The following is a 23,362-nucleotide window of genomic DNA, read 5'->3' on the forward strand; positions in this document are numbered from 1 at the left end:
ACATGACACTTTTAAACAACCAATGGGTCAAAAAAGAAATTTCAAGGGAAATTAAAGAACAGTCTGAGATGAACAAAATGAAAACGTAACAAAACATCTCATATGCTGCTAAAGCAGTGCAGAGAGGGAAATTCATAGCTGCAAACACTTATTTTTTATTTTTTTACGAGCAATCCCCTGAACCAGAATAGGTTCAGAGTACTTTGGTCGGCACTTACATTTAAAAAAAAGAAATATTTCTCAAATCAATAACCTAAGCTTATCTTTAGAAACTAGAAAAAGAAAAGCAAGTTAAACCCCAAGCAAACATAAAGAAGATAATAAGATTAAAACAGAAATAAGATAGAGAAAAATAATAGAGAAAAATCTATAAAACCTTCTACAATTTGGTTCTCTGGAAAGATCAACAAAACTGACGAACCTTTAGCTGGACTAACCAAGAACAAAATACAGGAGACACAAATTATTAAAATTAGAAATGAAAGAGAAGACTCTACTACTGACCTTACAGAAAGAAAGACAAGGGGTTACTCTGAAAATTGTAAGCTAACAAACTAGCCTAGATGAAATGGACAAATTCCTAGAAAGAACCAACTACTGAAACTGACTCAAATAAAGATAGAAAAACTGCTAGACCTCTAAGAATAAAAATAATAAATGAAACAAAGAAACAAAACTTTCTACTCACAAGAAAGCCCAGAACCAGATGGCTTCACTGGTAAATGCTACAAAATGTTTAAAGAAGAATTAACCCCAATGCCTCACAAACTCTTCGAAACAATAGAAATAGAGGGAATACTTACCAAATCATTTTAAGAAGCCAGTATTACCTTGATAGCAAAACCAAAAACATTACAAGAAAATAAAACTACAGAACAGTATCCCTTATGAACAGAGATGCAAAAAAACTTAACAAAATACTAGCAAGCCTAATGCAACAACATATAAAAAGGACAACATGACCAAGTAAAATTTGTCCAAGGAATGAAAGCTTAGTTGTGCATTTGAAGTCAATCACTGTAATACACCATAGTAATGGAACAAAGGACAAAACACACAAGATCATCTCAATCGACATAGCAAAAGCATTTGGCAAAATTCAACATAATTTCATGACAAAAATTCCCAACAAACTGGAAATAGAAGGGAATTTTCTAATCCTAATGAAGAGCATTGAAAAAACTCACAGTTGGTCAGCAGCAGTGTCAGCGGCGGCGGTGGGTGGGAAATGGCGGAGTATCTGGCCTCCATCTTCGGCACCGAGAAAGACAAAGTCAACTGTTCATTTTATTTCAAAATTGGAGCATGTCGTCATGGAGACAGGTGCTCTCGGTTGCACAATAAACCGACGTTTAGCCAGACCATTGCCCTCTTGAACATTTACCGTAACCCTCAAAACTCTTCCCAGTCTGCCGACGGTTTGCGCTGTGCTGTGAGCGATGTTGAGATGCAGGAACACTATGATGAATTTTTTGAGGAGGTTTTTACAGAGATGGAGGAGAAGTATGGGGAAGTTGAGGAGATGAACGTCTGTGATAACCTGGGCGACCACCTGGTGGGGAACGTCTATGTCAAGTTTCGCCGTGAGGAAGATGCGGAGAAGGCTGTGATTGACTTGAATAACCGCTGGTTTAATGGACAGCCGATCCACGCCGAGCTGTCGCCTGTGACGGACTTCAGAGAAGCCTGCTGCCGTCAGTATGAGATGGGAGAATGCACGCGAGGCGGCTTCTGCAACTTCATGCATTTGAAGCCCATTTCCAGAGAGCTGCGGCGGGAGCTGTATGGGCGCCATCGCAAGAAGCATAGATCAAGATCCCGATCCCGTGAGTGTCGTTCTCGGTCTAGAGACCATGGTCGTGGCAGTGGCGGCGGCGGTGGCGGAGGCGGCGGCGGACGGGAGCGTGACAGGAGGCGGTCGAGAGATAGTGAAAGATCTGGGCGATTCTGAGCCATGCCGTTTTTACCTTATGTCTGCTAGAAAGTGTTGTAGTTGATTGACCAAACCAGTTCATAAGGGGAATTTTTTTTAAAAAACAACAAAAAAAAAAAACCACAAAGATGGGTTTCTGAATAAAATTTGTAGTGATAACAGTGAGAAAAAAAAAAAAAGAAAAAACTCACAGTTGACATCACACTTAATGGTGACAAACTAAAAGCTTTCCCCCTTAGATCGGAAACAAGACAGGGATGTCTGCTGTCACCAATTCTATTCAATATTGCACTGGAGATTCTACCAGGAATTATATATGAAAATGAAATAAAAGGCAGCAAAATTGGAAAGGAAGAAGTGAAACTATCTCTATTTGTAGATTATACTATCTTATACACTAGTCTTCACTGTCATTGATAGGTTTTTGGAGACTGCAACTTTAAGTGAAATGATAATGTATAACAAAATCAGTTTTTTCTTATCAACATCATAACACAACAACATTGAATGAAATGATGTTATTCAAGGACCTGCTGTATATCGTTTCACTTGAAGTTTAAACCTAAGAACCTATTGATGTTGTCAGGACTTACTGTATACAGAAAATACATAACAAATTGTATTACTGAGATTGCAATACTCCTCAAATTGATCTACAGACTCAATGTAAGCCTTATCAAAATTCCAGCTATTCTTTTTTACAGAAATAGAAAATCTGGTCCTAAAATTCATATAGCAATGCAAGGACCCAGAATAGCTAAAACAATCTTCAAAAAAAATAAAAAAAAGTTGGGAGATTCACATTTAGATGTCAAAATTTCCTACAACAGAGTGAACCGGCAACCAACAGAATAACTGAATGAGAAAACATTTTGCAATCTACCTATCTGACAAAAGGGATAATATCCAGAATCTACAAGGAACTTAAGCAAATGTACAAGAAAAAAACAACCCCATCAAAAAGTGGGCAAAGGATATGAACAGACACTTCTCAGAAGACATTTATGCAGCCAATAAACATATGAAAAAATGCTCATCATCACTGGTTATTAGAGAAATGAAAATCAAAACCACATTGAGATACCATCTCACGCCAGTTAGAATGGTGATCATTAAAAAATCTGGAGACAACAGATGCTGGAGAGGATGTGGAGAAATAGAAACACTTTTACACTGTTGGTGGAAGTGTAAATTCAACCACTGTAGAAAACAGTGTCGCAATTCTTTAAGAGGATCTTGAAATAGAAATGCCATTTGACCCAGCAATCCCATTACTGGGTATATACCCAAAGGATTATAAATCGTCCTACAAAGACATATGCACATGTATGCTCACTGCAGCACTGTTTACAATAGCCAAGATTTGGAACCAACCCAAATGCCCATCAATGATGGACTGGATAAAGAAAATGTGGCACATATACACCATGGAATACTATGCAGCCATACAAAAGGATGAGTTCATGTCCTCTGCAGGGACGTGGATGAAGCTGGAAACCACCATTCTCAGCAAACTGACACAAGAACAGAAAACCAAACACCGCATGTTCTCACTCATAAGTGGGTGTTGAACAATGAGAACACATGGACACAGGGAGGGGAACATCACAGACTGGGGCCTGTTGTGGGGTGGGGGGGCTTAGGGGAGGGATAGCAGGGGGTTGAATGACTGGTGAGGGATAACATTAGGATAAATACCTAATGTAGGTGATGGGGGAATGGATGCAGCAAACCACCATGGCATGTGTATACCTATGTAACAATCCTACACAACCTGCACATGTACCCCAGAACTTAAAGTATAATAAAAATTAAAAAAAAAAATTTACATGTATATATGGTAATATAAATGCTACTTGGGCAAACGAGAAGCAAAGAAGCAATCAAGGCTTGATGACTCTACCCAATACCTATTGCTGGATTTCTTGTCTAAGTAAGCTAATGTTCCTTACTGCTCCAGATATATTCTCTAGATGACAGTGATACATAATCTTTACTCTCTTCAAAATTTGAAACACAAACAGCAATGTTTTAAAGATTGGTAGGATTTCATTTGTTTCTCTGGACATTCTACTTTTTTAGAACCCATAACATGGTACCTAGAAGATAAAGTGGCAAGTGCTGATAGGTACTTAGGCAGTCTTAGTTGTTTGTTTGTTTGTTTGTTTTTTGTGAGAGGGAGTCTTGCTCTGTCACCTAGGCTGGAGTACAGTGGCGTAATCTCAGTTCACTGAAACCTCCTCCTACTGGGTTCAAGCGATTCTTCTGCCTCAGCCTCCCAAGTACCTGGGATTAGAGGCACCTGCCACCACACCCAGCTAATTTTTGTATTTTAGTAGAGATGGGGGTTCACTATGTAGGTCAAGCTGATCTCGAACTCTTGACCGCAAATGATCCGCCTGCCTCGGCCTCCCAAAGTGCTGGGATTACAGGCATGAGCCTCTACGCCTGGCTGTTAGTTGTTTATTTTTATTTAAAAACAGCCTAGTCAGCAATCATCTCTTTGCCTCTCACAGACCGATTAGCTAACTCTCAGGTGACTTCTTGGCTAAAATCCTCAGTTAACACTAGGGCCAAAGGCAGTGATGACTCACTGGCAAACATCAGATGCTCAACAAGAAAATGTTCCCCAGAAACAGCCTTCTGCTGCAGTGACTGGTGTACTGTGAGTGGTATCCAGCTTTGTAGCTCTCCTTTCTCCCACAGCTTGGTATTCATCACCCATCTCTTCATTAAGATAAGCTGATACAGTAGGCAGCAATACAGATGGAAATATAGTGAAATATCAATAAGTAAAATGTAGAATACCTTTTTTTAGCTAATTCTTTTTCCAAATTGCATCTTTCTTGTGCTATTTCTTTTTCTGTTTTATTAACCTGCCAAAGGGGGATGGGAAAAAAAAGAAATGGGTCAATTTTACAGCAGTTGACAGGCTCCACTATAGCAGACATATCCAGTGTGTCAATAGATACATACACTGCAGAGATAGCACATCCTCTCAGAAAAGGGGCCAATCGGGGAGTCTCTGAAGCAGAGCAGACTTCACAAATAGCCCTGAAATTAGAAAGACACGTCTACATGTCAGACTTTGCTGGTTCCTTCCTAAGTAGGAAGACAGGGCTGTTACCCCTTAACCTCCACTGTCCTACTCCTTCAGGGGAAATCAATTTTTTAAATCTGACCCCTTAACTAACACAAGGATGTGTGAATTACTAGTTAACATTCACTATTGCTGGGTAAGGATATACTGTTCTATTTGGCACAGACTACTTCACATGCTAAAAGGCATAGGTTAGCCACCTAAAGATTCTTTATTGGGCAACTCAGACAAACTGCATCTGGGTTTCTTTTATTGTCTTTTGCATTTAAAATATAATTTTAAAACATCACCACACCACAAAGAGAAGATAATGTAAATCTGCTTCTACCTACCTCCCTCTGAAATCTTTCTTTCTCCTCTAGCAGAAACTTCTTCTCTTGCACTGATGCTTCCAATTCACCTCGCAATCTTGCAATAGTTGATTCTAGCAGCTCTTTTTGCACAGATGTTCTCTTTTCAGCATCCTGTGCTTTCTGGATACACTGGTCATGCTCAAGGATTAAATGATCCCTGCAGGAAGAGAACAAGAACATACGAAAGCTAAATGAGAGTTCTAATTTAACAGAAAGAGCAATTAAATGTTCTTATAGAACATATTTCCTGACTGAGAGTAGTTACCAAAATGGTCTAACAAAACTAGTTTCGTAAGGGCAGAGTCTTAATTTTATCTTTGTAACTGGCCCAAAAATTGCAGGATCAAATGTTTTCTTTCATTGCAGATAAGACAGACAGACAGACACACACACGTACACACACACATGATAAGAAACACAAATGCAAGAACGAAAAATGTGTAAGAAGTTGCCCATAATTTACTTATAGATGTTCTTGGAGTTGGGTTTTCTCATTCTGAACGGTCTGTAGTTCATTTGTGATACTGGCATGGGCTGCATCCAGCAGTAAGTTTTGTTCTTGAAATGTCTGCGTCATCATTTTCTGCTCCACCTGAGTGTTAAAAGCAGTATTGGAAGCTGAGGCTCTAGAAAGTCTTTTGATAGCTGGGATTACAGGGTATCATTTGGAGTAACTGATCAAAGACACTGAACTAACTTAAAAAAAAAACAAGTTTTATTTATATAAACAAAACCTCTTTTTAAAATAATTTATTTTAATGCCCAGTTTCTCTTTGTACTCTTCTGAGTTGACCACAATTCTATCATTTTATAGCTCTACTAACCAATAGTCAAGATACATTATTTACCCAGCCTGCTGAAAAATTATAAAACTCCTAATACCAACAGATTTTTAAAGATAGTGTATTAGGAGTATTTTTGGCATTTTAAAATTTCAATATGGTACTTTATTTTTAAAAGTGAAACAATATAAATGTATATAAAATGAAAAGATCCCTTCCTATTCACACTTCCCCTCTAAATAATCCCACATTCTAAGAATTACCATGTTGAACAGTTTGCTGTGAATTCTTTTGAGACTATCTTAAATTGCAGTCAGATACTGTTACAGCAGAAGCACTATAACTGTTTTACATAATTTATTTTATTTGGCTCACCATTTTGGAATTATCAAAACATAACATTTTTGTGTACCACATAACCCTACACATAATCTATAAAGTTTTTGCAAATACAGTACATATTAACAATCAGTTTTATTAATACTTTTTTAAATACTTCTATTTTAACAACATTTGATTGCAAAGCAAGCCTTCACACTTAGTAAAATGGGATCCCAACTGTGTTATATTACAAAATTTTAAAATATTTGTAATAAATAGTATTATATAGTCAGTCCACTGAATTATAAGTCCATGAAAGTAGGAATTCTGTCTTGTTCACCACTATAATCCTATCTAGATACAGCATTATACTTGCACAGAGTTAAAAAACGAATTATTTATTCAGTATATGTTATGTGCAAAGTGTGCTTAGCACTATGAGAAATAATGCCCTTGCTTCTAGGGAACTCACAGTGTAACCCAAGAAAAGAACCGGCACATAAATTACTACTAGAGAATGCAGAATAGGGAAGTAACATAACAATTAAACATACTGACTCTGAAGTCAGCCTAGATTAAAACGCAGCTCTACTTCTTACTAGTTAGGTGAATTCGGGCAAGTGAACTTCTCTAACCCTCATTTTCTTATCTGTAAAATGAGGATAATAAATATCCTTTTACATAATGGCTGCTACAATTAAAGGAGGTAATATGTGTAAAATCCTAAGCACAATGTTTGGTGTATATAGCAAGCAATGCTTATAAAAAGAGAAAGTGATTATTACTATGGTAGTCTGTTTAGTGTCCCAGGAATAGAAGTTGAAAGGGAAAACTTATCCCTTCTTATTGGGATGAGGAAGCTCCCTGATGAAAGTGACTCTTAGAGAATAAACAGAATTTCAGATATTGAAGACAAAGTAAAAAGCATTCTCAGCATAGAAAATGGCATAAGCAAAATGGGAAACTGCAAGGTATTTGAGGAAAAGGTTAAGTACTTTAGGTTTAGTCATACATGTTCTCCATGATTCTATAAATAATGGGACAAATAATTATTTTTTTCCTCAAGTGATAATATTTGAGAAGAAACCATGAAAAGCCCTGACTGTAAGGCCAAATCACCCCTCTGATGAAAAGTGAAAAGCATTAATAGAAATAAGATAATTCTGTCAATTTTTTGAAATTTATTGTTAAAATATTTTATTTTTCCAGTTGGCCATGGACATTTCCTGATCTATCAACCAGGGTGGTTTTCTGCCACCTGGTGAACTCTTATTAAATTTAACACATTCACTAGTGTTAAATGAATACCTGCAGAATGGCCTGATGCTCAGCAATGATTCTGGCTTTCTCCATACTAACAGTCTGAAGCATGCAGCTCAGCTCTGAACACTTTTTAGTCAATTGGTCATTCAAAACCTAAGAAAACACACACACCGATTCATTGGTTTCTCCAATAAAGAACTATTTTTACTTATGTATCATTATTTTTAATGAATGCATAATATCTCACTATGTATGTGAACCTAATTTATTTAACCTATCCTCAATTCACATTGCATTAGTCTAAAAATTACTTTTGAATACTAAAAATCTATACTCTAAATAATTATAAATTAAAAGAAGAGATTTGTTGATTTGGTAGAGCAACTGATGCACACAGCATTTTACTGATCTATTCTTCACAACTTTGAACACTGGTTCATTGGGGCAAGACATCTGCAAAATGGAATTTATAATGTCAGTGCCTAGCCAATATTATAGAAATCCATGAGCATTCAGAATTATTTAGCTGGTAACACAAAATACCTAAGCTCCTTCGCCACCAACTAATAATATTCATAAAAGCAAAATATAATGATTTTACCATCACAGGATTAATCTTTCAAAATAAAACAAAAATCTTTTGAGTTACACAGATCCATCATACATGTAGGTAGTTAATCATTCTCTTTTCTTTTCATAATTTGAAATTTGTATTATTGCCAAGAAGATTTATCTCAATTATCAGTTATTTTTGCAAGGTAGATTTAGCAAAGAACTTATGTTTTAAACAAGTTCTTCAAGAACAAGAAACTTCGAAGGAACACTATGAAAAAGAAACACAAAAAATAAAATGGAATAAAAGAAAAGATAAATAAAAGATTACGTGGCAAACATCTCAAATGGTATGGACAGTACAGTAGTTAGAAACACATTCAGGGGCATAAAGTCGCACCAGATGTACAAGCTATTCATCAAGGAATACCTGGGAGTGAAACAGAGGAGAACCCTTGCTCTTTGAAAAGAAATAGCTAATTTTCTTTGGAGCCAGATTATGTGAGTTCAAATTTCAACTCTACCACCTACTCTCTATGTTCCTGAACTTCTTTGTATATCAGCTTCCTTATCTTTAAAATGTGAATAACAGTTTCCATTTCATAGGCCAATTGTGAGGATTACAACTTGTTAGTAATATAAGGTGCCTGGAATTGTGCCTACAATGTGGAATGGGCTCAGTAAAAATCTTAACTACTATTAGCATAGGAAGAGTAATAGTAGTTGATGCTATTATATTTAAAAACACATTTTGTATTTTTAAAATTATTTTTCTTTATTATAAAGAGAGCCCAGCAACACTATGATCCTAATATTGAGACAATCAAATTGTACCAAGAGAAAAGTTACTTTAAGTGATAAACAATTGTTTGGGCTCTGTGACAAGTAACTCCAGTTTGCCTGCATATCTGGTGACTCTTCTTGCTGCAGGTGCACATATATATAAAACATCAGCCCAATTTGGGAATCACCATCCCAGAAATGACTACACATAAACTTTAAAATTCAGTAGACATTTGTTAGGTTCCCACTATGCTATTTACTATAGAAGATACAAAGAAAGTAAGACATACCTCTTGCCATGGAACTATTCAGAAGTTCACTTTGAAGGGAGGAAGACATATATTAAATGAGAAAATCAGAAAGTAAACAAAGGCAAAGTATAAACTAGTGCATAATTTTAGTGGTATAGCTTGTATACTTACATATAATAGGAATTCAGAGAATGAAATGAGAAATGCAGTTAATTTGATGTTTCAAAGACGAAATAAGTCTTATAGAAATGAAAAGTTGGGTGATGGAGATGGTATGAATTTATATAATCAAGACTAATTTTGTTTCTTGGTTATTTAATTGAACAAAATTAAGTAACATCTAAAAACTAGTGAAAGCATGAAAATTTACTTGTGCTTTTTCTGATGCTTCATGAAGAGATATTATTTCAGACCTCAAATATTCATTTTCTTTGTGTTCCTTGTTGAAAGATATCTGCACGTTCTGTAAGGAAAAAATAATAACTCTCTTTTTCACATATAAGAGATATTACATGCACCCCTGTAAAAATAACTGTTTTGTATTTCAGTCAATACCAGTTCAAGTTCCAATGACATACACTGCAACTTTATAAGTGTCTCATAAAGAATTTATAAAAATCTTGACATCTTCAACTCCTGAACTTCTCTTTATTTCTAAATTATTTAATAAAACTGTTTATTTAGCCGGGCGCGGTGGCTCACGCCTGTAATCAAAGCACTTTGGGAAGCCGAGGCGGGTGGATCATGAGGTCAAGAGATCGAGACCATCCTGGTCAACATGGTGAAACCCCATCTCTACTAAAAATACAAAAAATTAGCTGGGCATGGTGGCGCGTGCCTGTAATCCCAGCTACTCAGGAGGCTGAGGCAGGAGAATTGCCTGAACCCAGGAGGCGGAGGTTGCAGTGAGCCGAGATCGCGCCATTGCACTCCAGCCTGGGTAACAAGAGCGAAACTCTGTCTCAAAAAAAAAAACAAGACTGTTTATTTAAAACAATAATGAGATACCACACTACATACCTATTACAATGGCCAAAATCTAGAACACTGACAACACCAACTGTTGTCAAGGATGTAGAGCAATAGGGACTCTCCTTCATTGCTGGTGGAAATGTAAATTGGTATAGCCACTTTAGAAGACAGTTTGGTGGTTTCTTACAAAAGTAAACATACTCTTACCATATGATCCAGTAATAATGCTCCTTGGGATTTACCCAAAGGAGCTGAATACCTATGCCCACAGGAAAACCTGCACACAGATACTTACAGCAGCTTTAATCATAATTGCCAAAACTCGGAGCAATCAAGATATCCATGAGTAAGTTAATGGATAAATTGTGGTATATCCAGACAAAGGAATATTATGCAGCACTAAAAGGAAGGAAATAAGCTTTTAGCCAGGCACGATGGCTCATACCTGTAATCTCAGCACTTTGAGAGGCTGAGGCAGGCAGATCACCTGAGGTCAGGAGTTCCAGACCAGCTAGCCAACATAGTGAAACGCCGTCTCTACTAAAAATACAAAAATTAGCCAGGAGTGGTGGAGAGCACCTGTAATCCCAGCTACTCGGGAGACTGAGACAGGAAAATCGCTTGAACCCAGGAGGCGGAGATTGTAGTGAGCTGAGATAATGCCACTGTACTCCAGCCTGGGTGACAGCGAGACTGTGTCTCAAAAAAAAAAAAAGAAAAAAGAAAAGAAAAATGTGCTATCAAGCCATGAAAAGACATGGAGAAAACATAAATACTTATTACTAAGTGAAAGAAGCCAGTCTGAACGGCTACAGACTGTGTGATTCCAACTATTCGGTGACATTCTGGAAAAGGCAAATTATGGAGACAATAAAAAGATCAATGGTTGCCAGGGTTTAGTGGGGAAGGGAGGCAGAGCACAGAGGATTTTTTAGAGCGATGAGACTAATCTATATGATACTATAAAACATATCTACTATAATAGATAGTAGATATATGTCATTATACATTTGTCTAAATCCATAGAATGCACAACACCAAGAGTGAACCCTAATGTAAACTATAGACACTGGGTGATAATAAGGTGTCAACATAGGTTCATCAATTGTAATAATGTACCACTCTGGTGGGGGATGTAAAATGGTGTATCCATTTTTCAAATGGATATCCATCAAATGGCTAATGAGGAAGACTATGCATGAATGGGGCAGAGAGTATACAGAAAATCTCCTTACCTTCTGTTCAATTTTGTTGTGAACTTAAGACTGCTCTTAAAAATAAAGCCTATTTTAAAAAACGATTACATCTATTTTTATATTGAGATTCCAGTTAGAAAGAATTTGCCTAAAAGTATAACCTAAATAAACTAGTATCTTTATATCAAAGTTCTACTTCCTAAAATTAAATATCTATTATGTTATTATACAAACACATTTTTTTCCTATTAGTAGTAAGATCTAATGACTTCAAAGGAACACATTCAAAGATCTTTTAAAGTTAAAAGTGAAGTTATTTTCAAAAACGAGGACCCAAGTGTGGAGCAGAAGAAAGCACCTTTGTTCTGCGGTTACAGAAAAAAAAAAAAAAGCTAGTTTCCTTCGAGATGAGAGAAGTGATACAGATGTGCACTGTAGATGAGGCTTTCCCTAAAAGGTATTTAGTAGAAAGGGGAAGGACAAAGTATAAATCCTCTTCCTACAGAGGAAGAACCACCCTTCTATTTTCCCAGGAGAAGCATCTCAAGAAAAATAAACATCATATAACACAGGATGAGATAGCATCCAAAAGAAATACAATCAACACATCAACAGATTTAGAAATGTAATAAGATATAAAATCATTTTTATTTTTATTTTTGAGACAGAGTCTTGCTCTGTTGCCAGGATGGAGTGCAGTGGTGTGATCTTGGCTCACTGCAACCTCTGCTTCCTTGGTTCAAGCGATTCTCCTGCCCTAGACTTCCAAGTAGCTGGGACTACAGGTGCTCGCCACCACATCCAGCTAATTTTTGTATTTTTAGTAGAGACAAGGTTTCACCATGTTGGCCAGGATGGCCTCAATCTCCTGACCTCGTGATCCACCCACCTCGGCCTCCCAAAGTGCTGGGATTACAGGTGTAAGCCACCATGCCTGGCCAGTCATTTTAACTTTAAAAATTATGGCAAAATATACATAAGTCAAAATTTATCATTCAAACCATTGTAAGTGTATAGTTTAGTGTCATTAAATACATTCACAGTTGTGCAACCACCAACACCAAAAAGTAGTTTTATTTCTTACATTTCATTAAGTTTATTTTATAACAATTTGTTTGCAGTAGGCTTAAGTCTATCAAAATAAGTCTAATAAAAATAATGTCTTATTAATTTGCCAACTGACATTTTTCAAACTCTAGTAACCTTCTTAATACTATTATCCTAAATATACTACTCATTTACATGAGACTTTTTTAAATAAAACTTTTATGAGAATCAGAAGGATTGTAAGCCAACATGGATGAGGAAATAGGACTTAGAAAAGACAGAAAAGACCACCTCTGTACTCCACAACTTCAAAACTTACCTTATTTTCTTCAACCAACTTGGAAATGAGATCGTCTCTAGAAACTAAAAACAAAAATTCCACATAACTATGATAATAGTAACTTGCTACATTGAAATCACATAGTGAGAAGCTTTAAATTTTTTATGTCTATTTTTTATAGAGATAAGGAGAACCCAACTATTTCTATCATATTTTTATAGATTAGAAACTGTTATGGAATTATCAAGAAACTAGTCCACAGTCATTTGCAATGGTAAATGAGGACTCTGAAGGATGTTATGCTGAGGAGGGGTATGATCAAAAGATATGTGTTAGAGAGATCACTCTAACCAAGGTACAATAAAGGCAAGGAGATGAATTTAGTAGCTGTTAAAGTAACTGACACATGAGTAAATGACAATTCAATAAAGTAATGACAATGAGGACTGACTCTCACTGGTCATGACAACAGAGATGTAGAGGAAAAACAGATATGTGAAACACTAAACAGAGAGCACTTTAGGATTTGGTGGCTTACTGGTGGGGTAAAAGCAACAGATGAGACAAGGAGAACAACTGGCATTCAGACTTGGGCAGCAGGGTGAACAGTGGACTCTTCAGCTACATAGGGAATACAGAGCATGGAGCAGGTATAGAAAGAGTGAAACACTTAAATTTTTCACGTGTTTTGACATCTGCAAGGTATCTAAATGTAGATATTTAGTTGACAGTAACATACTGGTCTAGAACTCAGGAGGACGACTTTGCATGGAAAAAAAGACTGGAAACCACTCAGAGCATACGTAGCGAAAAGAAAACCAAAGACAGCAAATTGTGGAAGTTTGGCATTATATACCAGTAGCCAAAAACTGTAAACTTATCTGAGAGTAATTGCCTTCACAGAAAAATTCACAGAGATCAGTTTTGTTTGACTTAAATATTCTAAAGCCAGAAATTCTAAAACACATAAAACTCACATTTTATATAGGATATACCTCTGATAAACTATACTTTTTGAACATATGAATCCACAACTCATCAGAATAAACTCTAATTTAAAATATATGAAGGATTAAAACAGATGAACTATATGACTTTTTTTGGAAAATTCTACTAACCAAAATAAGAATAAAAGAGAAGTGTTTTACTTGGAAGAACAATTTATTCATTTTAAGTACTATAAATATGTATATAAATGCTTGTTAATAAACTTGATTACACTTTTAATCCATTGAAGCAAACATTCAAAGGCATTCCTTTTATTAATGTAGTTCGAACAACTACTTGTACCTTTAAGTAATAAAATATATGTCATCTATAATTCAATATATGTCAAGTCTATAATTCAATATTAAGCATCTAGTTGGCATTCAGACAGGCTTCCTTTTCCTTGTGTCAGTTTGAAATTGTGTTTTAATCTTCATTTTTAATGGTCTTGCACAAACTCTTTATAAAAATCCAAAAATAAAGCATTAATCCAACAAGAAAGTAACGTAAAAATTCAGAGGGCCAACTAATATAATAGAAAGATAAACTGTTCTAGGCCCAGCTATTCCACTTGCTGTGGGTCTTTGGGTACAGTCAGTGTGGATCATTTTCAATCTTCTACGCAATGTGTATATCTTCTTATCTTTCTGACAAGGTTGTTGCAGTGCTCAAATGAGATAATGTGGCAGCACCATAAAATGTACATGTATGTTCGTAGGCACACAATTACAGAAAGACAGAAAATTATCCAGGGGCATTGTCAGTGAGAACTTCACACAGTAATTTACTACTGTAAGAAAACGGAATATTTTCTGCTAAAAGCAGTAAGTCAAAACATTGAACAGATTACTCTTGCTCTATTATTTTTTATCATTTCCATTTCCTTTTTGGTATTATCAGCCCCCATTACAGCCACAGAGCAGAAAAGGTAAACTAGAGAGAACACTAGGCTTGGAGTTAGGAGATCCAGGTCTAGGTCTTACTTTGTCATTTTTTTTCCTTTTGTAACTTTGGGAAATATGGATAGCTTTGAGTACTGAATGAAATAATTTATGTGAAAGTTCAGTGTAAACCATGATGTATTAGTCACATGAAGCACTGCACTATTACTCTGTGACCTCTGTCATTGAGACTATCTGGAAACTGCTTTACAATAAAGTACTAGCAACAGTGGTATGATAAAGGGCTGATGTGTTACAAGAAACATAACTGAACACCTTGGGATCAAGTCTAGGCTGTTTCATTTCCTAGCCCTGTCACCTTTGAGGACTTATCTATAAAAAGAGGAGATTAATCTAAGCTCTCTTTAAGGTACCTTACAATTTCCACATCTACAAATATAGGTTAACCAAAATAGACTGATAACACGAAGAATGGAGACTCTGACATGATGAATTGACAGAATCAGTAAGTTACCAAGGATTCATGGCCTTACTTATTATTTTATTATCCAATATTCAATCTATTGTTTTACTTTTTTGCCAAATATTCAATCCAGATGTCTAGAAACCAAATATCCCCAGGTCCACAAACAAGCTGGAAAAAAACTAAATAAGGACTTGTTTACAATTAAGAAGGTCAAATCTATTATTAACAACATTCCTTTCTATTTCAGTACTACAGGTAGAAGGGAAATCTGCAATTTTTTACATACAGCACTGTGGGAAATACCAGTAACACTTGCCACTTTAAGAATGTGGGATCTTAAGAGTTTTTCGATGAAATCTCAAAAAACTAACAAGAAGCTGATTTCTGGCATCTAGTTTCATACTTAGATCAGATTTGAGCTGTGAAGTAGCAGTCTCCAACTCTTCTTTTTTTTTCTGTTCCTGGGCCAGTAGTTCTTGAGTGCTCTGTATAGAATCGCGTAGAGCAATGCAGTTTTGCTGCAAAATGTACCCCTGAAATTGTATCAGAAAAACTCCTTTTCTGTAAGATAAAGATTTCTAATAAACTACCGTATACCACATGTGTAAGGCAACATTCCAATCTTAATGTCACTGAGAAGCAACAAGAAGTTGGTCTATGTTACAGTTAAAATCTCAATAAAATGCGGTCTTGGAGCAGTGCCACCCAATAGAACCTTCTGTGCACTCTCCAATGAAAACAGTCCACAAGCCACAAGTGGCTACTGAACACTTGAATGTGGCTAATGTGTGAAGAAATAAATATTTTATTTAACTGATTTAAATAGCCATATATGGCTAATGGCTACCATATTGGCACTGCAAGTTAGAGCAACAAAGGGTCATTTGTAAATTCCTAAAGTAGAATCTAAGTTATAATTCAGTTATGAAGAAAAACCATTGGTTAAAATAAAGATTATATCATCCAAGAAAATTATTTTAAAATATGAAAATATGAATCGACTCAGATAGTTAGAATTTAAAGTATGCTAAATTATATGTAGATACTTCAAATAATAAATATGAAGGTAAAAATATCATGTTAAAATAAATAATGATAATTGAACAGCAGTATAAACATAGTCCTGATTGTTTTACTTATTGACATCCTTTGCTTCCAGTGTTAGATCAGTTTAGCCTTTATTTTCTGTCCATGTCAGACATACACAGAATGAGACCAGGGCAATGCCTTCCAAAATCAATCACTATAGCAGAAAGTATATAGTATAAGGCAAAGATATCTTTCCTTAGGAGCCAAGAGTTCACCTCTATAAAGCCTGAAGTAAATTAACCTCTCTGGTCCTTAGCTCTCTGATTTATAAATTAAGAGCATTTAATAATGACATTAGGGTCTTTCTTATTTTGCACTAACTTAAAAACAGTAGTAAGACTGTTAACATATTACTAACAAAAAGTACATATTTTAATAAATCTAGAGGAAATTAGTAAAATGTTAAGTTTACAGGTAAAATATCAATTTTTGTTTGGTTTCACATCCCAAATATACATAAGGAGAGGAATTCTTTCTACCTGTTTTCGTTCTACCTCCACTGTTGATCCCATTTCTTGTATTTTGAGGAGCATGGCTGATCCTGATTTCTCTATTCTCTAAGGTACTTCTCCTGAGCCAGTTGTCTCCTTAGCTACAAAGCAACACTGCAGTTAGGTAAGACCAACTGAACATCATACTAGTTAAACAAACATCAGTTACCTGAGAAGTTTATCAGACATGCCATCTCACCCCCTAACAGTCTTAATTCATTTATGACTACTCAGAAACATGCCTTTGTTTCTCCCGGGATTAACTAGAAATACCTCCTAAGGAATGTAGAGCAAAATTTATTGCTCTCATCCTCCTATAGTTTAGGTCTGTTTTCCAAATTGGAGGTTAAAACCCATTTGTAAATTGAAAGAAGCACTTACAAAAAGGGGGGAAAAAAGACTAGAAAAAAAATATCAGAGTGCATAGGAAGTACTAAGGGTAAGTGCTGCTTTGTGAAATGTTTGTTTATATATATATATGTGTGTGTTGCGGTGTAAAATATATGTCCAACAATGGATTGTCAAAAAAAGTTTGAAAAACACTAGTAATTCTTTGTGTATTTTTTGTATTTCTATATTTTCTGGCTTTATTTTTCAATTCTAATTTTCCTATATTTTGATTTATCTATATATTTTTTATCCTTCAGTATTATAAATATCTCTCTGAAAACTGTTTTCATTGTGTTTTGGAATTTAGAGTTCTAAACAAATAATGAAATAACCAGTAAGTAGCAGACAAAACTGATACTCAAAGAATTTAGGTGCTGTAATATTGTGATATAATAAGAAATATCGGCTGGGCGCGGTGGCTCAAGCCTGTAATCCCAGCACTTTGGGAGGCCGAGGCGGGTGGATCACGAGGTCAAGAGATCGAGACCATCCTGGTCAACACGGTGAAACCCCGTCTCTACTAATACAAAAAATTAGCTGGGCATGGTGGCACATGCCTGTAATCCCAGCTACCCAGGAGGCTGAGGCAGGAGAATTGTCTGAACCCAGGAGGCGGAGGTTGCGGTGAGCCGAGATTGCGCCATTGCACTCCAGCCTGGGTAACGAGAGTGAAACTCCGTCTCAAAAAAAAAAAAAAAAGAAATATATACTTAGTCTCTGACGCTAGTTCCTGGCACATAGCTCATAAAAACCTTGGAATCACTTCAAAAGAGTGTCTTTTGTGTGCTAATGAATGATTGGCTGGGGGTGGGGGAAGATAGGTAGCTGTGGTGGGGGCTGGTCCCCAAAAAGACCAAGGCATGATTAGAGGATTGGGACTTCTAGCCCTCCTTTCAATCTCTAATGATGGGAAAAGGGCTGTAAGGGAAGTTGATCATCAGTGGCCAATGATTTAATCAATCATGCCTATGTAATGAAGTCTCCATAAAATTCAGAAGAACTAGGTTCAGAGTGCTTCTGGATAGCTGAACACACGGAGGTGCTTGGAGGGTGATGAGCCCCAGAAAGGGCCTGCGCCCCTTCCCACATGCCTTGCCCTATGCATCTCTTTCATCTGGCTGCTCAACTGTATCCTTTGTAATGTCCTCTAGAACAAATGGGTGTAAATGAAGTGTCTGAATTCTCTGAGCTATTCTAGCAAATTACTGAAACTTGTGGAGAGGCAACATAGGAACAACGATTTTTTGCAAGTCAGTTAGAAGGACAACTTGGGGCTTGCAATTGGCATCTGAAGTGGGGGGGAAATCTTGTGAGACTGAATCCTCACCTATCTCCAGGTAGATAGTGTCAGGACTCAATTGAATTACAGGACACTCAACTGGTGTCCATGAAGATCAGAATTTCTTGGTGTGTCATTGGGTGTCAGAACTGTTGTGCTGTGAGGTATATAAGAGTAGAAAAACACACTTTTTTTTCCCTCTATTTTGGAGGCACACTGACCTTATTTCTGTCAATAAATGATTATAAAAAGAATCATACAAAATAAAAAGAAGGTTAAGAGTCTCTTTTATTATTAGGTAAAGAGATCCTTTCCAATTGAAACGGGAATTGCAAAGAATGCTATTCCTTTTAAGAAGTGATGTGAAACTGAAAGAACTTCTATTTGAAAACCCCACTGTAGATGATGGTAAGAGTACACTCTACCTGTTTTCTAAAGTGTACACATATTTTTTCCTCTATGAATAATATATTTTATATTTTATTGATCATTTTGGAAATGTTCTATAACTTTCTTAATCATATCCTTGATATTTGACATACAGGTTTTTCCAATTTTTCACTATTCTAAATACTGCTCTCCTGATCATACTTGTGAGTAGATCTTTCCTTACTTTTCTGATTATTTCCTTAGGACAAATTCCTGTAAGAAGAATCACTAGGTTAAAGGTATAAATGTTTTTTAAAATTTTTGATACATACTGTAATTTTCCAATTATTACCTTCCTATCTGTACTATTTGAATAAATCTCATCAGTACTATGTATTAAAATTTGCTTAAATCTCTTCTGATCTAATAAATGAAAACTAACATCTTAATATTTCTGCATTTCTTTGGCTACTATGAGATTAAATATCTTCTAATATAGTTATCAGCTCTTTATATATTTATTTAATAAACTGTCAATACTTATCCTTTGTCCATTTTTTTGGGTATTTTTAGACAATTTTATATATATATATATATATATATATATTTTTTTTTTTTTTTTTTTTTTTTTTTTTTTTTTTTTGAGATAGAGTTTCGCTCTTGTTACCCAGGCTGGAGTGCAATGGCGCGATCTCGGCTCACTGCAACCTCCGCCTCCTGGGTTCAGGCAATTCTCCTGCCTCAGCCTCCTGAGTAGCTGGGATTACAGGCACGCACCACTGTGCCCAGCTAATTTTATGTATTTTTAGTAGAGATGGGGTTTCACCATATTGACCAGGATGGTCTCAATCTCTTGACCTCGTGATCCACCCGCCTCGGCCTCCCAAAGTGCTGGGATTACAGGTGTGAGCCACTGCGCCAGGCCCTTGTTTTTTTTTTTTTGAAACAGGTCTCACTGTGTCAGCCAGGCTGAGTGAAGTGGTACAACCATGACTCACTGCAGTCTTGACCTCCCAGGCTCAAGTGATCCTCCCACCTCAGCCTCCTGAGTACCTGGTACTAAAGGAGTGTGCCACCATGCCCAGCTGATTTTAAAATTTTGCTATTGATCCAGGGTCTCACTTTGTTGCCAAGGCTGGTCTCAAACTTCTGGGCTCAAGCGATCCTCCTACCTTAGCCTCCCAAAATGCTGAGATTACAGGTATGAGTCACTGTGCCTGGCAGTTTTGAGTTTTTGGGGAGTTTTTGGAGACAGGATCTCACTCTGTGGCCTAGGCTGTAGTGCAGTGGCATGATCACTGCAGCCTCAACCTCACAGGCTCAACTGATCCTTCCACCTCAGCCTTCTAAGTAGCTGGGACCACAGGTGTACACAACTGTGCCTGGCTAATTTTTTTTTTGGTAGAAATAGAGTTTTGCCATGTTGCTCAGGCTGTTAAGTTCTTTAAAAGGGAAAACTATTAACTCTTTGCCTAGTTGTGTTATAATGCCTAATTATTACAGGGGTCCCCAACCCCCGGGGCCACAGACTGGTACTGCTCTGTGGCGTGTTAGGAACCAGGCCACAGAGCAGGAGGTGAGCAGTGGGTGAACCAGCCCTACCGCTTGAGCTCTGCCTTCTGTCAGATCAGTGGCAGCATTACATTATCATAGGACCGTGAACCCTAATGTGAACTGTGTAAGCAAGGGATCTAGGTTGCGTGCTTCTTATGAGAATCTAACTAATGCCTGATGATTTGAGGTGGAACGGTTTCATCCCAAAACCATTCCCCTCAACTCCCTAACTCCATGGAAAAACTGTCTTCCACAAAACTGGTCCCTAGTGCCAAAAAGGTTAGGGACTGCTGCTTTATTAGTTTTGCTTTTTATATGTAGAAGTATTCTTATGTGGTCAAATCTATTGACCTTTTAATAATATCATTCCTTTTAAGCTTAGAAATTGCATATTTACTCAATGATATGTTAAACATTACAATCTTATGTAAGAATGAGCCATTTTATTTGTGGTTATATTTTTTCAGATTTTAGTATCAGATTATAATTATCATATAGAGTAGCTTAGTATACTTTTCTGAACTTTGTGTCAAATTATGTAATATAATTTGTTCAAGATAAAATTTATTTCTTGAAAGTTTCAAAATATTCAGGAAATCATCTCATTTAAATTTTATTTGCCTCACTGTCAAATGTGATTCAATCTCTAGTTCATTCGGAATTAAATATTTCACTCTTTTAAATTCTGTGTAAATCACCCCTATTATGTATGCTTCAAAGCATTCAGCTAGCCACCTTTTTAAAGAATGGCCACTTTTAAAAACAGACATTTTCCTCTCTTATACATGATATACCTATAATGTGCTATACAAAAGCATATTACAAAGAGAATGCTTTAATACTGAAGTATTTGTTTCTGAAGTACTATTAAGGGCAATCAGTTAATCCATTGAATGTTTATCATATCCAGATTTTGTATCTATCTTATATTTATTATCACTTAGGAAGATAAATACCACACTTCTTCTATCTGTATATAATCCTCTGTCATAGGCTGATTGTGTCCTCTAAAATTCTTACGTTGAAGCCCAACATCTGCTACCACACAAGGAGACTTTATTTGGAGATAGGGTCTTTCAACAGGTGATTAAATTAAAATGAAGCCACTGGGGTGGACCCTAAACCAATCTGACTATATCCTTCTTAGATTTAGACACACAGAGATACCAGAGATGGGTATACACGAAGAAAAGAGCATGTGAGGACCCAGTTAGAAGGCAGACACCTTCAAGCCAAGGAGAAAGGCCTCAAGAGAAACCAAATCTGCTAACACCTTGACTTTGGACTTCAAGCCTCCAGAACATATAAATAAATAAATTTGTTTATACCACCAAGTCTTTAGGACTTTGTTATGGCAGCCCAGCAAACTAATACACGCTTTCTATTTCACATGCCCTCAGAATGCCCATGTTTGACCTAGTGTAGTACTTCTGCACATCTTTGACAGAGTTTAATCAAAATTCAAGACTACCATAGAACCAAGAATTAAGAATAAGACTTTCCTAGTAAAAAATAATATTAAGTGGCAATCCAAAAGAGAAAGGATTGTCTTTTCAACAAACAGTGCCAGAAACACTGGACATCCATACACCAAGAAGAAATTCATCTAGATACAGATCTCATACCTTTCACAAAAATTAGCTCAAAATAGATCAAAGACCTAAATGTAAAATGAAAACCTACAAAATCTCTTAGAAGATTATACAAAAAAAAATCTAGGTGACTTGGGTTTGCTGACTTTTTAGATACAATTCTAAAATTACAATCCATGAAAGAAAAAAATTGATATACTGGACTTTGTTAAAATTAAAAGTTCCTGTTCTGTGAAAGACAACTAAAAGCATAAAAAGATAAGCTATACAGTAGGGGAAAATAATTGCATAACACATCTTTGATAAAGGACTAGTATTCAAAATATACAAAGAATTCTTAAAACATAACAATAAGAAATAACCCAGTTACAAAATGGGGTAAAAGCCTAACAGATAACTCACCGAAGGAGATATACAGATGGCAAATAAACACATGAGAAGATGCTCAATGTCATTATATCATGCAAATCAAAACAAGATACCACGACACATCTATTGGAATGGCAAAAATTTCAAAACACTGACAAGACCAAATGCTGGTGAGGATGTGCAGTAACCATAACTCCTATTCCTTGCGGATGGGCATGAAAAATGATACAGCCATTTTGTAAGATAGGTTTGCAGCTTCATACAAAGCTAAACATAGGCTTACCAGATGATCCAGCAATTACACTCCTAGGTATTATATTTACCCAAAAGAGCTGCAAACTTATGTCTATGTAAGAACCTGCACACAATTGTTTATAGCAGCTTTACTCATAATTGTCAAAAATTGGAAGCAAACAATATGTCCTTGAATAGGTGAATGGATAAACAAATTGTGGCATATACAATAGAATACTGTTCAGCTATATAAAGAAATGAGTTACTGAGCCATGATAAACCATGAAGGTACTTGAAGCACATATGCTAAAAAAAAAAGCCAGTACAAAAAGGCTACATACATACTGTATGATTCCAATAATAACACAACTATAGAGACAAAAAAAAAAGATCAATGGTTGTCAGGGGCTCAGGGGAAGACATGAGGAGGGACGGGTAGGTGGGTAGGTGGAGCACAGGGCATTTTTAGGGCAGTGCATCTATTCTGTGTGATCCCATAATGATGAATACATGGCATTATGCATTGTCAAACCCACAGAACTTTACAGCATGATGAACAGTGAATCTTAACATACTTCACCAAATGATGGATCAATAATGGCTCGTCAAATGTTACAGAAGTACCATACTAATGCAAGATGTTAATAATAGGGAAACTACAGGAGTGGAGAGAAGGGCATACAGGAACTCTGTGATTTCTGTATCATTTTTCTGTGAACCTAAAACTGCCCTAAAAATAGTCTATTAAAATGTCTTAAAAATAAACTTAATACAGTCTAACTATGAACAATCAAGCTTTTATCAGAA

The 23,362-nt window shown here is 36.2% G+C and overlaps 2 protein-coding genes across 2 annotated transcripts in view; one reads left to right on the forward strand and one right to left on the reverse strand.

Annotated features, from left to right (window-relative positions):
* CCDC150 (coiled-coil domain containing 150) overlaps positions 1-23,362 on the reverse strand; it is a 74,071-nt gene that overhangs the window by 47,354 nt on the left and 3,355 nt on the right. The window contains 9 exon segments of the mRNA XM_064373218.1: positions 4,742-4,809; positions 5,366-5,543; positions 5,854-5,978; positions 7,798-7,905; positions 9,709-9,801; positions 12,873-12,916; positions 15,592-15,721; positions 16,757-16,830; positions 16,833-16,869. Coding sequence (XP_064229288.1) covers positions 4,742-4,809; positions 5,366-5,543; positions 5,854-5,978; positions 7,798-7,905; positions 9,709-9,801; positions 12,873-12,916; positions 15,592-15,721; positions 16,757-16,830; positions 16,833-16,869 — 857 coding nt within the window.
* Positions 1,215-2,103, forward strand: LOC105718403 (splicing factor U2AF 35 kDa subunit-like protein). Its single transcript, XM_064373217.1, has one exon. It carries the CDS (start codon positions 1,229-1,231, stop codon positions 1,949-1,951), a length of 723 nt encoding a protein of 240 aa, XP_064229287.1. The 5' UTR covers positions 1,215-1,228; the 3' UTR covers positions 1,952-2,103.

Source organism: Aotus nancymaae, unplaced genomic scaffold (assembly GCF_030222135.1).
Source record: "Aotus nancymaae isolate 86718 unplaced genomic scaffold, 86718_ANA_hifiasm-v0.15.2.pri h1tg000008l, whole genome shotgun sequence".
NCBI lineage: Eukaryota > Metazoa > Chordata > Mammalia > Primates > Aotidae > Aotus > Aotus nancymaae.

Excerpts from the sequence above, each read along its gene's own strand:
- LOC105718403 (XM_064373217.1), top strand. The coding sequence starts at position 1,229 with ATGGCGGAGTATCTGGCCTCCATCTTCGGCACCGAGAAAGACAAAGTC.